This window comes from Neopelma chrysocephalum, unplaced genomic scaffold (assembly GCF_003984885.1).
Source record: "Neopelma chrysocephalum unplaced genomic scaffold, ASM398488v2 Primary Assembly neopelma1_22b, whole genome shotgun sequence".
NCBI classification, from domain to species: Eukaryota; Metazoa; Chordata; class Aves; order Passeriformes; family Pipridae; genus Neopelma; species Neopelma chrysocephalum.
The window spans coordinates 5,468,285-5,483,928 of NW_020897690.1; the positions used below are offsets into that span (position 1 = coordinate 5,468,285).

The 15,644-nt window shown below is 39.3% G+C and overlaps 1 protein-coding gene across 1 annotated transcript in view; it reads left to right on the forward strand.

Annotated features, from left to right (window-relative positions):
• Nucleotides 1–11,944: 11,944 nt before the first annotated feature.
• Nucleotides 11,945–15,644, forward strand: part of GALR1 (galanin receptor 1) — a 12,505-nt gene continuing 8,805 nt past the window's right edge. The window contains exon 1 of the mRNA XM_027678661.1: nucleotides 11,945–12,731. Within this exon, the coding sequence (XP_027534462.1) occupies nucleotides 12,030–12,731 (702 nt within the window). The 5' untranslated portion in view covers nucleotides 11,945–12,029. The remainder of the gene's footprint in view (nucleotides 12,732–15,644) is intronic.

The following is a 15,644-nucleotide window of genomic DNA, read 5'->3' on the forward strand; positions in this document are numbered from 1 at the left end:
TGACATTGCTGAATTCTTTAGACCATCACCTTAAGCAATCATCTCTTAAAAGGAACATTCATTCCAATTATAATCCCATATTTTATTTATGACTATGAGAAAAATATAGTGGTTCACTGACATTTACACTTAGAAATGTGTATCTTTTAAAACACATTCAGATCCTAACTTTTTTGAAAAGATGTCCACATGCACTGATGAAAACTTAAGACTTCAGATTCCAAATTTAGTATAGGTGTTTGGTTTAAGTGCTTCCAAAAGTCAAATTATTTTTCTCTTTGTTCTGATGAACATTTCACTATTAGAAGTCATTTAAAATTGATTACCTGAACCTTATTTTGAATGCATGTGACCCCAGCAATATAAAGCAGTTCCTGCTTCCCATTACAGCTAAAGAAGTCAATAAGCTAAAATAGTAGGCTTCCAGTAATTAACTGCTTCTATTAATTTATTTTCAGTAGTTCACAAGGCATACTGTAAAACCAAATGTCATCTTGTTTTGTTTTAGCTAAGAACTTGGGACACTTTTATTTATATATTCCGGTATGTATTTGCATTTTTTGTAATAACATCATGTTGTTCAGATATTGTCCAGCCTAAAATCCACTACGATTCTGAAATATTATTCTGCAGCACCTCTTCCTCGCCTGTTGTTCCTTACCTGGACATCTGTAGATGCTATCCTGGCACAAAGGAAGTGGTGTTGGTGCTCAGTTTAGTTTTTCTCAGATCCTTTTTATTTCTAAGCTTCTTTTTGAATGTGTTTACAATAGTTGTGTTTGCAAATCTATTGAGTGTAGTCTTTCTTCTACAATTCAGGTAACTGCTGAAATTAATGAAAAGGACATGGCTGAACTAAAACCTTTTGCAGTTATCCCATCCAATACATTAGTTGGTTTTGACATTGAACCATTGTTAACCTGGAAAACTATATTCAGAAAGAACTTTCACCTATGTATGTTGTAATTTCATTTATGCAGCTATGCTACCTTGGTTTTTCCAGTTACCACAGCGATATCAAAGGGTTATAACCAGTACTGAAAGAAGAAAACACATCTTCAAATCTAATGCCTTTACTTTGTTTAGTTTGTTGAATTAAAGACAGCCTGTAGGAGATGTTAGGGCAATTTATCAGTTTTTAAAAGGAAGCACTTCAGCTACTGTGTACACAAAGCACCAATATCTACTTAATTAATAATCTATAGATGTGATTTAAAGAAATACAGATGCATCACTTAGTCTTTATTGCCCTCTTGCAGGATTTCAGTCAGGAAACTGTTCAGCCATACATATTTCATTACTGAAAAAAAAAAGGAAAATCAGCTTGTGTAAAAGCTCCTAGCATAGGAACAAAAGGATAAGATTAGTTTTTCTTTGTCCATTTTTTTTTTCAAACGCTATTTTTGCTTTGTCACTTTTCTACATCGTCTATTCAGCCTCACAGGCTCCCTCTGGTGGTTAGCGAGCAAAAGCATCGCCTCGCTTAGGGCCGCATACAAAATCGCGAATCAAAGGCTGATTCATTAGCATTTCTCGCTTTAATAATAATTAAGAAACTATACATTTATTAAAGTATTAGGCCATGTGTAGCCTACTTACTATATCATAAAATGCTTTCTGAGCTAAAATTATTTGAAAAATCTATAATGATTCCCTTTTTTTTCCTCAAATTCTTTTGCGGTTTGGAAAGTGAGAAACAGAGGATACAACTAACCAGTAAGTTAGTATCGCAAAATATCCGTGCTAATGATCCAAATAGAACACCTAATTTATAATTTCAGGTAAATGACTTTTAATACCTGTGTTTACTTTGGCAAAATTCTCCCATAATCGGAATGTGTCCTACTCTCTCCTAGCTGACAGTCTTTTTTACTACCCCAGGTGTGGATGTGGATTTTCTCTTGATCCCTGAGATATTGTAAACTAGCGTGGCAGAACTTCTGGATCAAATCTCAGTAGATACAGCCCTCTTTTGAGCAGATATCCAGCCAATTTTTACTTTACTTTATATTTTAAAGATTTTTAAAAATATTTCCATAATCGATATAAAGAAAAGTCTCCTCTAAACACACAAGAAAAAGAAGCTATTTTTTTAATTAGAGAATCAGTATTAATGATTTTATATGGCAATTCTTTTTATTAAAATAGAAATATTTGAAATATAAAGACACAAAAAAATTTGCAGAAGGCAACTCCAGATCATAGGTCATATGCTTGGCAAGTCTATTTTACCTGTGCAGATGAACACAATTAAGACTAAACTGAGGTCAAGCTTCTAGCAATTATCACCTTTTCAGAACTTCTTGTGGTTTAAATACCTGTAATTCATTTCCAAGAAACAGCTAAGTATAGTGATAACGAAAAACAGATATTGAGTCATAAATACATGTTTTTATGATCATTCTGACTGATAAATACGTATATTATGAATGTAATAATGTTGAAACTTGTTGTACTGCTTGTGTTTATGCTTCTTATATTGTATACAGAATATCAGAAAGAATTAGATCTTAGCCAGAAATGTGCAAAAAAGTAAAAAAATTTCCACTCTCGCTGGATATGAGCATGGTTAGGGCACAGGAAAATGTTCAAGACTATTCTCTCCTATCTACTCTGCAAATCTCATATCTTTCAAGACTTTTATTCATTGTAAATGGTTTATCCATATGCCTAAGAAACGCTTTATTCAACTCATTAAGAAAAAACCTCTAGAGCACCTCATAATCAATCATGTGCCTGGCTGTGTAGATAAAATCTTTTTATTAAACTATATTTATGCATAAGATAGATAGAGCAGTAACTAGATTAATTGACACATTCGCCTATGTATACTTGGTACCTACTTTGTGGCATCTGCTATATGTAAAGACTGGGAAGCACAGTACCTCCTGATGAGTGTTCGGTTATAGGAAATGCCAACATACCTTAGTAGATCAAATACTTAGAACACGATGTTTTCTAGACTCAAACATGGATGTAATTTTTGGAAAAACATTCTTGAGGCTATAATTGGTCTTGAAGTGTGTCTGCTGGTGATAGAGGATTAAAAAAGTAGGTGTTATTGATATGAACAAACTCTCCATAGATTGTAACTCCAGGGAGTTCTTGAAGTATGCACATTCGTTTTCAGCCCTCTTCACACATTTTACAGTAGTTTGTCTTCAACACTAAGAAGCTACCCACTTTTCAATGTATCCAGAAAAAATGGTCTCAGGTAAATTATGACTGTTAAATCGAAGCTGATGTTTATGATGGTCAGTCAAGGTTGTGTATATGGGCATGAAATGGTGTTTTACTGGTAGAAACTTATGAATGTAATTTCTCTGCCTTAATAACTATGTAGAATATGTTGAGAGAATTTCAGCTTCATTTTAAGTACTTGACAATAGCATATTGTTCTCTACTTTGCATAAATAGAGCCGAATTGTTGAAGAAAATATTGAATTTATTACACAATTTTTGACACAAAAACTTTCTCCTTTGAAGATGACTAATAAATACAAAAATAAACTATTTATATGACTGTTAAGTCAATGTAAATGGCCATAAGTTAGTTTGGTATTGGTTGATTCTAGTTTGTCTACATTAGGTTTTCCACAGTGTTTTAATTTGAGTAGTGCTCATTAAGCAGATAAGAGAAATGTGCATTTGCTGGTTTCTTTTCAATAATGTAACATAGCAAAAATTTCAAGTATTTAAATTTTCCTTCAGAATTTTTACAATGAAGTGTGTACTATAAGAGCCTAGTATAGATTTATTCCAAACCAATATAAATACAAACCTATTCTCTGCGATCATTACTATATAATATTATGTCTTTCCTTGAGACATAGATTTTTCTATGGTGCTGCAAGAACCTGTATAATTGCAAGCATCTTGCTCTCAGAAAATATCACGATATAAAATAATAGGAAGAAATACAGTAAGCTCATGAAATCAAATCCCTGAAGTACTTTGGTTTCATTAATATCCACTTGGATAAACTCTGCTGAGAATTTAAACAACACTACTCTAGGTTCTCTGCGTCTCAGAAAAAGTATATTTTATCTATTGATTATTTTTACTACATGAAAAAAATCTGAAGAGTTAATTTTATCTCCCGACAACTGATAGATACAACTGATGGGTAGTGGTCTTGACTACTATATGATATTTTCGGCAAGAATAGCAAAAGAGCATATTTCATTAATAAGGTCACCCTTTCACAACTGAAATAGTTTATTGAAAATCAGTATGTTCTCATATAGATAAAAAGAGCTATCAATACACTACATATGCATCTTTTACATATTTTTCCTTTAAAAGTCTTTAATAGAAATGTACAAAAAATAGTATGAGAAATACGACTAATGTAATTGGAAAGTGGATTTACTCCTTAGTTTCTGTAGCTGTATTTTCTCTTTCTGTTCAGTGTTTCAGTTTTAAATTAAACATGAGCTACCGTAACAAAACTAAAAATCTTGCATTTTAATTTATATTATCACATTAAATTCTTAAATGAATATGTAAATAAAGGCTGAGGATTTCTTTAGTAAGTAGCTTTTTATAAAAAGTCAAAACCCAGATACAAAATTGATAAAAACTGACAAGGCTTCAGCTAAGTCAAATTTTACCAGTGATAGTCTTCAAACTCAGTGAACCTGAAGGGTAAACATTGTTAAGAAAATAGAAACAGATTCACAAAGTTATGCAAATTCTGTAATCTACTAACCTGATGATGTGATTGACTTGTTCCTGGAAAATTACTTTTGGGATATCAGTGGAAGTCGAACATAATCAGAACTAAAAAAATATACTTTTTAAAAAACAGAAGTTCCAAAGCTGGTTTCTGGAATTTCTGTAAAAGGGGAAAAAAATAAAAACAGTAAGAATCCAGCCATATAAAAATATCATGCCATGTTTTTCATATCAAAATCAAACTAAAACTCAAAAGAAAATCCATTTATTAAATGTACCAAAGAAAATAGTGAAATAATATCTCTTCTGACATACACACAGACTTTGTCACTGTGGTTAAAGAAATATGAAATTGCCCTATTTTCATGTTGATTTTCACAGATCATGATTCCTTGGAGTGAAACACCTCAAAAATAATGTCATGAGGGGATTTGATTACCAAAAGCAGACACAGCTTCTTGTGCTGGGCTGATGACGCAAAGAACTGGACTGCATACAGGACTGACAGGAAAAGTGAGATGCATAAAAGTACAAAATACGGATGCTCTACAATTGAGTCTACTTTCAATGCTTCTTTAAATTAGCTTGTATAATCCTCTGAATTCTCTAAAAGTGGTCATTGTAAACCAAGGCACATCGCTGTTTTCCTTCCAGGAGGAAAAGTGTAGGAAATCTTTATATATTGGATAAAATTTTTCCCTCAAGTTCTACCACCAGGTGGATGGTTGTGAACCTGAACAGCCTCCAACAAGTCTTCAAATACTGGAAAGTGTCTGCAAAAGAAGAGAGAATACATTGTTTTCCACATCCATGTACAAAAAGCGTTCTGGTTGTAAATGATAACTGATCACTAAAAGAGTATCTACAAAGGTGGTGAGGCTTCCATCAGTGCTAGCATTTTAGGATAAATAGACGTTTATGAAAATTGGTTATTTCAGAAATTTGTTATATCAGAAAACTGATTTCTGTTTGCCTTCTGAAATGCAGGGCAGTTTGATCAGGAACTCCTCCAGCAGAACCCTCTATCATGGTGCTTGCCTGTGCCCAGTCAGTCTTGGGAGATGAGGGAAGACAACCTCATCTATATTTTTGGTAAACTTCAAATAAAGTGTGAGTAATAGTATCTCCCATGAAATCTCAAAAAAATGAAATATAGAATCAGTTTAGTGATCTATCTCTGAATGACTCCCTCTCCCAGAGCAAATTAAAACACTGCACAGCTGCGCCTGAATCAATAAGCACCAACTCAGGCAGTTACTAAAACCAATAAAAAAGAAAAGTCTGGCTCAAACAAAACCAAGCTCAAGCTACCTCCATCCACTGCAGTAATATGTTTCACTAATTACCTGAAAGTAGACCCAGTCTCTGTTCTGCCAGAAAAAAAAATTGCAAGAGCTGACAACAGCACTGAAAACTGGTTTCTCCAAGACCTTAAGTTAAGATCTATGGCAACTGTGGAATGAATTCGCTGTGTTGAATTTGTCAATTTGATCTCTATATTTTAATGTCCTTTCCTTGAATTCTGGACACAGGCAAAGTCCTGGCAGTACTAAAGTGGTGGGTAGCATACAAACCTGTAAAAGAAAATAATCCTCTAGTCATCCCCAGAACTTTGTAACTGAAATTAATTTTGTCAGGCTATTTAACTAGAAGATAGGAGTCATGTTTTGTAAAGCAGACAGGATCTGTTGGTAATTCTAATAGTAATTCTAATGAAGACTATTAAATCTGCCTTAAAATTTTCGTTTCCTGACTCACAATTTATATGATGACAGTCTGCCAGGCAAAATTAAAAGAAATGGTGAACTAGCAGTTTTTGTCTAAAAAAATCCTGTTCTTCTGTACTATATCTTCACAAGGTCTTTGCACAGCTATAGAGGTATGGCTTCTACATTTTCCTAGATACTATAAATCTCTGCTTAGATAGGCATCCATATAACAAATATTAACATTCCAAGAAAAATCAAAATCATGACTTACACACCTTTTTGGACACGAAACCTGCAGGAAGATGGCAACCCTCTCACTTTTCTTTTCTCGCATAGATGTGGTTGGAGCCATCTGCAGGCTCCTTGGCAATGTGTACAAATCAGATTTTGCTTCCCTTGACCAAGGAAGACTGGGGTGAAGCCAAGTTCAAGATGCAGCTGACACGCAAGCCCTTTCTGAGTATCTATGGAGAGCCCGAAGAAGCCAAGGCTGATGCTACTGCTGCTGTCAGGATGGAGGAAAAGTAGAGGCAGTAGTAACTGCTGTAAAGGGTTCTCATCCTCTGTCCACTGCCCACCAGTTTTCTCTCTTTGCCCAAAGAATGCCCCGGTGATCAAGTTCTCCAGGGCTGGGCAGTGAGGCCCTGGCCTTTTTACTTATGTCAGCCTATTCACTGCCTTTGGCAAATTGCTTTCTTGGCCTGCGCCTGGAGCTGACCTTAGACAAAGCAACCTGCAAACTCCCGGTTTCTTTACCGGCAGCACACATCTGCTTCAGCAGCAGTCATGCTTTCCAAGTTACTTCTTTCCACTGTGATCTCTTTCAGCCTTGGTAACTTTGAAGTTTCCCACATGGGTGAGGTACCTTCAGTAGTCTGCATTTCCATTTTTCCTACCTAGAAACTTGAAGTTCATTTTACAGAACTTAAGCCTTCTATTCTTGCCCTACTACCTCAAACCAGTCAGATGTACATTTTATGAAGCTGTTTGAAGGTAGAATAAGTGTTCATTTAAACAACTTCTGCAGATGCTGTGCCCATGACCTGGATATCTGAGTTTTATAAGACCTGCTCTGTTGTGCTATATTGTATTATAAGGGTTCATCAAAATACTCTTGATTCTGTTTTGTCAAGGAATAACAGATATTGATGCTCTCAATTTTAGACAAAACACAGCTGTGTTTTTATGTACAGGCAAGTTGCTTCTGCAGCCAACATTAAAAAATGTTCCATGGGGTAATTGTCTCAAATCAAGGAAAATGAAACAAGCAACCCTTTTCAACAACTATAAAGCAATCTCATGTTGCTAGGCCATGGTGATTAGCTTTTGGCATTTTCACAGAGAAAATTGCTGGGTATTGAATAAAGTTTGGGTACATGTTTTTGTATACAATTTTTAAGACTAAATGTATTACTTTAAAGCACTAAACAGTAATACAAAGTATGAATGTGATTTTGGGAACTGTATCTTCAAATTTACTTTTCTTCTTTTGATTGCCTGCATTTTAAAATCTTTTTTAGAACTGATTTTCAAGAACTGGGGTAGAGAACTAGGAGAAAAAAATCATCGCAAACTCTGGGATGGAGTGACAATAGCTCTCAAATGTATATGGGCAGATGTTTACTTCTTTCTAAATGTCAGTAAGAAGCAATAAACTTCAGTTTATTGGTGACACCTCTCCACAGTGGAAATGTGATGTAGAGACAACTATGACCTGAGGGCTACATTATTCCCAAGAATATAGATAGAAGGTGAGTTAATGCTTATAGATATTTGACTTTTACACACTAATAACTTTATGGAAGGTGACTCAAAGGTTGGTTATGAATCATGAACTTTTTTTATTTTGCTTTTGAATTATATTTAAAGTTCACATCTGCCTTAATAATGCAAATTCCTACTCCAGGAACTTGTCATAAATAATGGGGTAAAATTGATGTGACTATTGTGCCTGATCTTGTTTCGCAAATAAACAAGAGTCAGTCTTCAAAATAAGTCTGTTTTCAGTCTTGTGTTTTATAAACAAAACACTACCGAATCTGGAGAATATTTTTTGCAGCAAGGAAAACTGGTAAATCAGCTAAGAGCTGAGTTGTCAAAAGATTTCTAAAATTTAGGGCTACTCATATGCTTTAAAATTAGTACACTTTAAATTGTTTCCCTGGGGTGTAGTTTAGAGCCTTGAACCTCAACTCTAGCTTCAACTTCACCACAGAAAAAAAAAACAAGAAAAAAAAAGGAATTCATACAGTATGTCACTGAAACACTTCTTAGGAAAGTTGTATGTCCTATTATGTGTCAGATTTTTATGTGATTTCTCATTCCTGAAACAAAAATATACCAGTGTAAGTGAATTTATTATTGGAACCATATAAAAATAAGATACCTAACCACTAGAGTGAGCAAAAGGAAGGACATCCCTGTATGCTTTTTCAGTAATATCTTCCTGTTTAAGCCACTGAGGAGTAAATATGTAGGCCTACATTTAACAGGGTACACAGGTTCCCATCTCTTTTATAGATATCTCCTATTATTTTCTCCACTAATTGCTATGGAAAATTTTGGAGCCAAACAACTTTTTGGAGGTGAGCTATCATCTGATAAAGATGACTGTGGATTCTATCACAGACAGAAGAACACTGCATTTAATTTCTTGCTCTTTCTGAAGTTCATATTCTATTCTAGTTTTAGTAGATCTTTTCATGGGGACCCCTGGTGGCCTAGTGGTTAGCATGCAGGACTCTCACTGCTGCGACCACGGGTTCGAATCCCAAGTCCCCCGGGCAGATGGTAGCTCGTTAGCCCTGTGAGGCCATCCATCTATGAGAAGGTCACTCTAAACAAACCTACCTCCTGAGGACCTCACTGCCATTGTCCAAGCTTGCTTGGCCCCGGCAGATGAACCTTAGGATTAAAGGGTGGGCTCAGTTCAGTGCAGGCTGTATCTCACCTAAAAAATCCATTGCGCAGGCTGGAAAGGTAAAAGACCTTTCCCCAAATCTTCGTTCGCGAAGACTGGCCATTATTATTAGATCTTTTCATGTCAAAAGGTGTTCAGGACTAGACTCAGTAAAACTAGATTCAAGGAAATGCATGAGGCAGATATTTAAGAGATCCCTTTTACAAAGATATGAAATCTGTTCTTCTAAAGCACAATGCAAATTTTTTACTGTTTTTTTTACCTACTTTTTCAACTACTTTGTGTGTTTAACTAGATAATTATTCGTACTGAATTCATAACAACTTTTTCATCTGAACTTTCTATTGCATGAAAATTTTACTCAGTCTAGATAAGAAGAGCAGTGGATTAAAATGTCAACAGCTGTTTGGTTATGACAGTCTTAACAGCAATCATAAGTGCTGTAAATGTGGGAACTTCACTCATGTAAAAGCTGAAACCTGAAGGTCTGACAGAATAGCTACAATATAGTTGTGTTCTCAGGTTTTTTCCACATAATGCTCAGGACAGTCTTATAGGAACTATATACTTTACAATAGATATGTAGCAGAAAAGCAAAGCTTGAACTATGAAACTATCAATTAAATATCTAAAGGAAATTAATAGAGTGAACATTCCCATCCAAATCTCTAATGTGATTTTTGGGTTACTTTTCCCTAAAACTAATTTTGTTTCTGTGCCCAATTTTTCTTCTTGCTTGTCTGTAAAGTCTGATATTCTTTGGTCACCTTTCAGGCTATATTGTTCAAAAGATACTATTTCTCAAGAAAACAGAACTGTGAGTGATGAGGATTAACACAGCATTTCAATGTAATTGTTAGCATTAACTTCATTAAAGCCAATGCACTCCTGGCATCCCAGAAAAAGAGTGATGTCTGGCAACAAGATGTGATTCAAAAGCAAAACATCAGAGGTATTGAAGATGTTTCCTGTATCTCACTCACCACATGAAGGAATTCACAGTCAAACACAGTCATCAGCAACACTAGGAAAATCTATAGCGACTTCTGTTAATTTTCACAATATACTCAGAGCACTTCCAAAAAAGTGTGTGACATCCTAGAAATGTTTAACAATGTTCTTTCTCAAATCCCTTGCAAAAGTAGAGACTAGTAGATTTGCATGGTAATCAAACATGTCAAAAAATTATAAAGAATGCACATTAGAAAAAACAAACAACCCCCAAGTGTTTGAGGAATCTTTGATAGTTCATTTTTGCTTGATATGTTTTCAACTTCTTAACTGAGTTACAACAGATGCATAAAACAGCTCAATCCATGTAAGCTTCTAAGATCTATATAAACTGAATTGTGCTCTCCCATGAGGTGTTCCTTTGGACATAATGGAGCAGACCATACGTAAGTTTAATTAAAATCTAGATTCGCAGAAGTCAATAGCTTTGCAGTCAGCTGATGTGCAGCTGCTGAAATGCTTCAATGTAAATAGCAAAAAGAAAGGTAGAAAAAAACCCTGTCAAACTGCAGACTGAAAAATACACAAACAAGAGCTCACTGCCTCCAACAGCGCATCTGGACAATTCTGTTGGTCGCTGCTGCCAGCTGTAGCTCCCTGACTGGTAATTCTAAAACAAATGGCTAAGAACCCTCAGGCAAATCCGTTTCATTCATAACGCAGATGTGCCGATGAGAATATTCACATGAACTCGTATCCATATTCTGGAAGAAGTTTTATATTTCACCCCATTCTGAAAAGACTGGATTTTCAGGAGCTCCCATTTCGGCACCGTTTAGGACTGCCTGCGTTTACCCGGCTCCAAGGAGCCTGCCGGCCCTCAACAGGGATGCGGTCCTGCCGCGGCAGAGCTCACAACGGGAGTCGTGATTTGACCGTGAGAAGCGGCTAGATTTCCCTTTTCCCTTTTTTTTTTTTTTTTTTTTTTTTTTTAAGGAGTGACAACGTCTGCCACCTTTTGTCCTTTGAGATACTTCATAGTAGGGACCGATTAATGGAAACCTGTGAAGGAGGTGAAAACAGTGAGCACAGGCAGTGTTTAGCCTGGAGGACTGACTCTTGCTGCCGGCTACCTGTTGAGGTGGGTTCACGCAGGCGCTTCATTTTTTCTGTCTTTCCAAGAGAGTTCATTTAAGCCCGGTCGGACCTGCCGAACGCCGCTCAGCCTTTCTGGCAGACGCGGCTCCCGAGCCTCCCTAGGAGCGGAGGCACCAAGCAGAGAGAAGTTTTCTGCGGAGAGGACCGGGATTCCGCTCCTGCCCGCGGACCGCCCCGCGCTCCCACTGCCGCCCTGCGTGGGCAATCACAAGCTGAAAGAAGGGAAGAAAAGGGTGGGGGGAAATAAGGAGGGAGGAAAAAAACCCCACCCTTTCTTTCTCCGAGGAGACGTTCCTGGGGAGCTCAGTCTCCCGGAGCAGCGGGCGGCCACCACCAGAGCGGGGGTCGTGGACATCCCGGCGCTGCGCGGGGCGGGCGCGGGTGTCCCCGCGGACAGGTCGGGAGAGCGCTGCCTGCGCGGGGCGGTGGGGCTGCCGAGCAGGCTCCGCGCCCCTGCGACCGCCGGGGCGCCCTAAGCGGCGGCACCCGCCGCTCCCCGCCGCCTCCCGGCGCTGGTGGGGCGGCCGCCCTTGGCTCGCCGCCGTCCGCGGTGCCGGGGAGCGGTGGCTCCGCGTTCCCCCCGCGGGAACTTTGCCCGGCGCGCAAGGGGAAGGATGGAGCCGCGGGAGCCCGCGACGGGGCCCCTCAACCGGTCCCGAGCTGTGGCAGAGCTGCCCCGCGGGGAGTTCAACCTCTCCGGGCTGCCGGTGGAGGAGGGGAAGCCCCTCTTCGGCATCGGCATCGAGAACTTCATCACCTTGATCGTGTTCGGCTTGATCTTCACCCTGGGGGTGCTAGGCAACACCCTGGTGATCACGGTGCTGGCAAGGAGCAAACCAGGCAAGCGCCGGAGCACTACCAACATCTTCATCCTCAACCTGAGCATTGCTGACCTGGCCTACCTACTCTTCTGCATTCCTTTCCAGTCTACGGTCTACGTGCTCCCCACCTGGGTGCTGGGCGCCTTCATCTGCAAGTTCATCCACTACTTCTTCACCATCTCCATGCTGGTGAGCATCTTCACGCTCTCGGCCATGTCTGTGGACCGCTATGTGGCCATTGTGCACTCCCGGCGCTCCTCTGCCCTGCGCATTCCCCGCAATGCACTGGTGGGTGTGGGGCTCATCTGGGCGCTCTCCTTCGCCATGGCCTCACCTGTGGCTCACCACCAGCGCATCTTCCACCGTGAGACCAGCAACCAGACCTTTTGCTGGGAGCACTGGCCCAACCCACGCCACAAGAAGGTCTACGTGGTTTGCACATTCGTCTTCGGATATTTGCTGCCACTGCTTCTCATCACCTTCTGCTATGCCAAGGTGAGGCGAATGTGAAAGGAATGGGGGGGTATGATGGTGGTAGATGCCCATGATGGTGGTAGGGTCATTTCTGGGCACGTGTAGGGATGTGGCACTGTTGGGAGGAAAAGGAGTAGGGGTGAGTTTCTGGCACAAAGGGAGAGAACAGATTTTATAGCTGGGAGGAGACAACATCTGTGCAGTGGCACAAAAGGAGGGAGCAGGTTTTATAGCTGGGAGGGGACGACACCTGTGCAGTGGTACAGGTCAAAACAGAGATTGCATGAGGCAAGTGGGGGAGTGGGGTGTGGTTTTGACAATTACTGGGGTCTCTCTGCCACATTTCCTTGTTGCAGAATGCTGAGAAGCCCCAGTGCTGTGCTGCTTTCTCTGTCACCACAACTCTTTTATTTTCTTGCAGTGCTGTATGAGGAGTTTAACTCAATGAAGTACAACAAAGCAACAAGTTGTCCAGGCTTCACAGTCGTTCTTTAAAATGCAGTGCACTTAAAAAGGACACAAACTACCAGTTTGGTCTGGTCCAGTTAACACGTGAAGAGAAAGATGTGCATCCCACTGCCTGGTCCCTATATGCCCTGTCTTGCCCCACCTGAAGCTGATGGGAGGTTTGCCTCTGACTTCAGCAACGGCAGGTAGTTCCAGGGAGCAGGGCATGAGGACCCACGCAGGAAAAAGTGATAAGCAAGGGTACCTAAACACGGGTATTTAAGGACTTTTCTGCTTAGGAAAACTGCCACATTTTTCTGTGAGTAATAATTGTAGCCTTCAGCATAGAGCCCTCTGCTTGCTGCTGAACAGGATCCGGAACACGAGTTGCTACCTGCTGAGTTAGGCAGAGATCCTGCTGTTTCTGTGCCAGCAACCTTCAGCTGCAGGATTTCTCCTTGGGCAGTGATTTACATTTGAGAGGATAGGACTGCTCTTGCAGATAAGGACTGCTTAAGTGTTGAGAAGGCAGTTCCTTAATTGGCAAGTTCAATAGATGTATCTGACGTAGTTAATTTGATCAAAGAATTTTATGTTCTGTTCTGTATTACATCAGCGTAATTGTGAGGTGCAAATTGAGGCTAGAATGGCACCTGACTCTGCTAAAACCAAGGTATGAAGAGTTCAAAGGACAATATTTCTAAATTACTGCTTGTAGTGAAACAAGTCCAACCTGGCAAATGAAGAAGAAATGCATGTTTTCATACATAAACTGAATATTGCTTTCCCTGTGTGAATACACTGGTATTTCATCTACAGTGGTGAATAAGACTGAGCTGTAGCTATAGATCATCAGTTTGAGGAAAATACTACATATTGCACAGAGAATGTTATAGAATGAATGCAGAGGGAGCTTTTCAGCTACTAATTTTTCCCTATTTCAAAGCCAAAGCATCTTCAATTTCAGTATAAAGTCTATATGAGAGAAAACTGAAAACAATACTTTCAAAATTAGGATAGTCCTGCACAATATAGGGAGGAAAGAAAGAAATATGCTTAATCAAAATATATGCATAGTAAATATAACACATCCTGTTGTTACAAAGCACCTCTACAAAAGTAGATCTCTCAGTATTAGTATGAATATGTAGTTAAAACCAAACCAAAAGAACCACAACAAAAACCCCAAGCCAACAATAGCAACCCTATGTAAAAACATGCCCAGAACAAGTTAATGAAATCAAGGCCACTTGATATTACAATAAAATCAAGTGCTTAAATTTTTGCCAGGCTAGGATGTCATGCTTGCTTGGTGATGAGTTTTGAGTCTATATGTATGATCCTGCTTGCCATGGTGTCAGGCTGGAAGATCTACTCTGAAGGCTTGAGTTTTAGAAGATACCTAGGAAATACCTGGTATTCCCATCAGTGTCAATGAAGCTGCAAAATGCCATGACCTGTACAAGGCTATTGAAGGTATTTTTACCCCACAGCTTGTACCCCACTTGTTCCTGCCCTCATTAGGAACCACTGGCAAATCTCCACCTGCAATAGTTGGGCACTTGGGGCAGAGTGAGGGAGAAATTGAGGATGATAGTAGCTGAAAATCAGAGCTGAAGTTTCAGATTTCTCAAAGCCATTGCTACTCTGACAGATCTTGAGTAAATTGGTCACTGCAAGCTTTTATTGATGTTATTAAAGTTTTATGAAGTACAACAAGTATTTTGGCTTCTGAATGTACACAGGGTTAGAGGATTGCTGCTGTGGAATACCATCAGAAGTACTATAAAGACCATAGGATCATAGAACAGTTTGGGTTGGAAAGGACCCTAAAGATCATCTAGTTCCAAACCCCCTGTCATGGGCAGGGACAGCTCCCACTAGACCAAGTTGCTCAGAGCTCCATCCTACCTGGCCTTGAACACTTTCGAGGATGTGGAATCCACAGTTCCAGTACCTCACCACCCTCATAGTAAGGAATTTCTTCCTAATATCTAATCTAAACCTACCCTCTTTCAGCTTAAAGCTGTGACCCTTTGTCCTATCACTATATGCTCTCGTAAAAAGTCCCTATCCAGCTTTCTCATAAGCCCCCTCTAGGTACTGGAAGAGTGGCAAAGGGTCTCCACAGACCCTTCTCTTCTCCAGGCTGAGCAACACCAGCTCTCAGCCTGTCTTCATAGGAGAGGTTAGTCTCTACATTAGTTTCTTATGGACTTCACTGATTTTCATGAACAGTGGATCAGTGAAATAACGCAATCTTCTGATACAGATTAAGATCTCATACAGATTAAGACAAAGGAGACTAATTTCTCTATTTGAATATATTGCCTCTTCCAGACTGCTTTAAGGCAGTTCTGTTTCTTTCAGAAGCAAATTGCAATTGAACTTTCAAGTTTTGAAAGTCTCATTTTTTAGGCACTCTAATAGGGAGCCAAGTTCTCTCTCTCTCTCTCTCTCTCTCTCTCTCTCTCTCTCTCTCTCTCT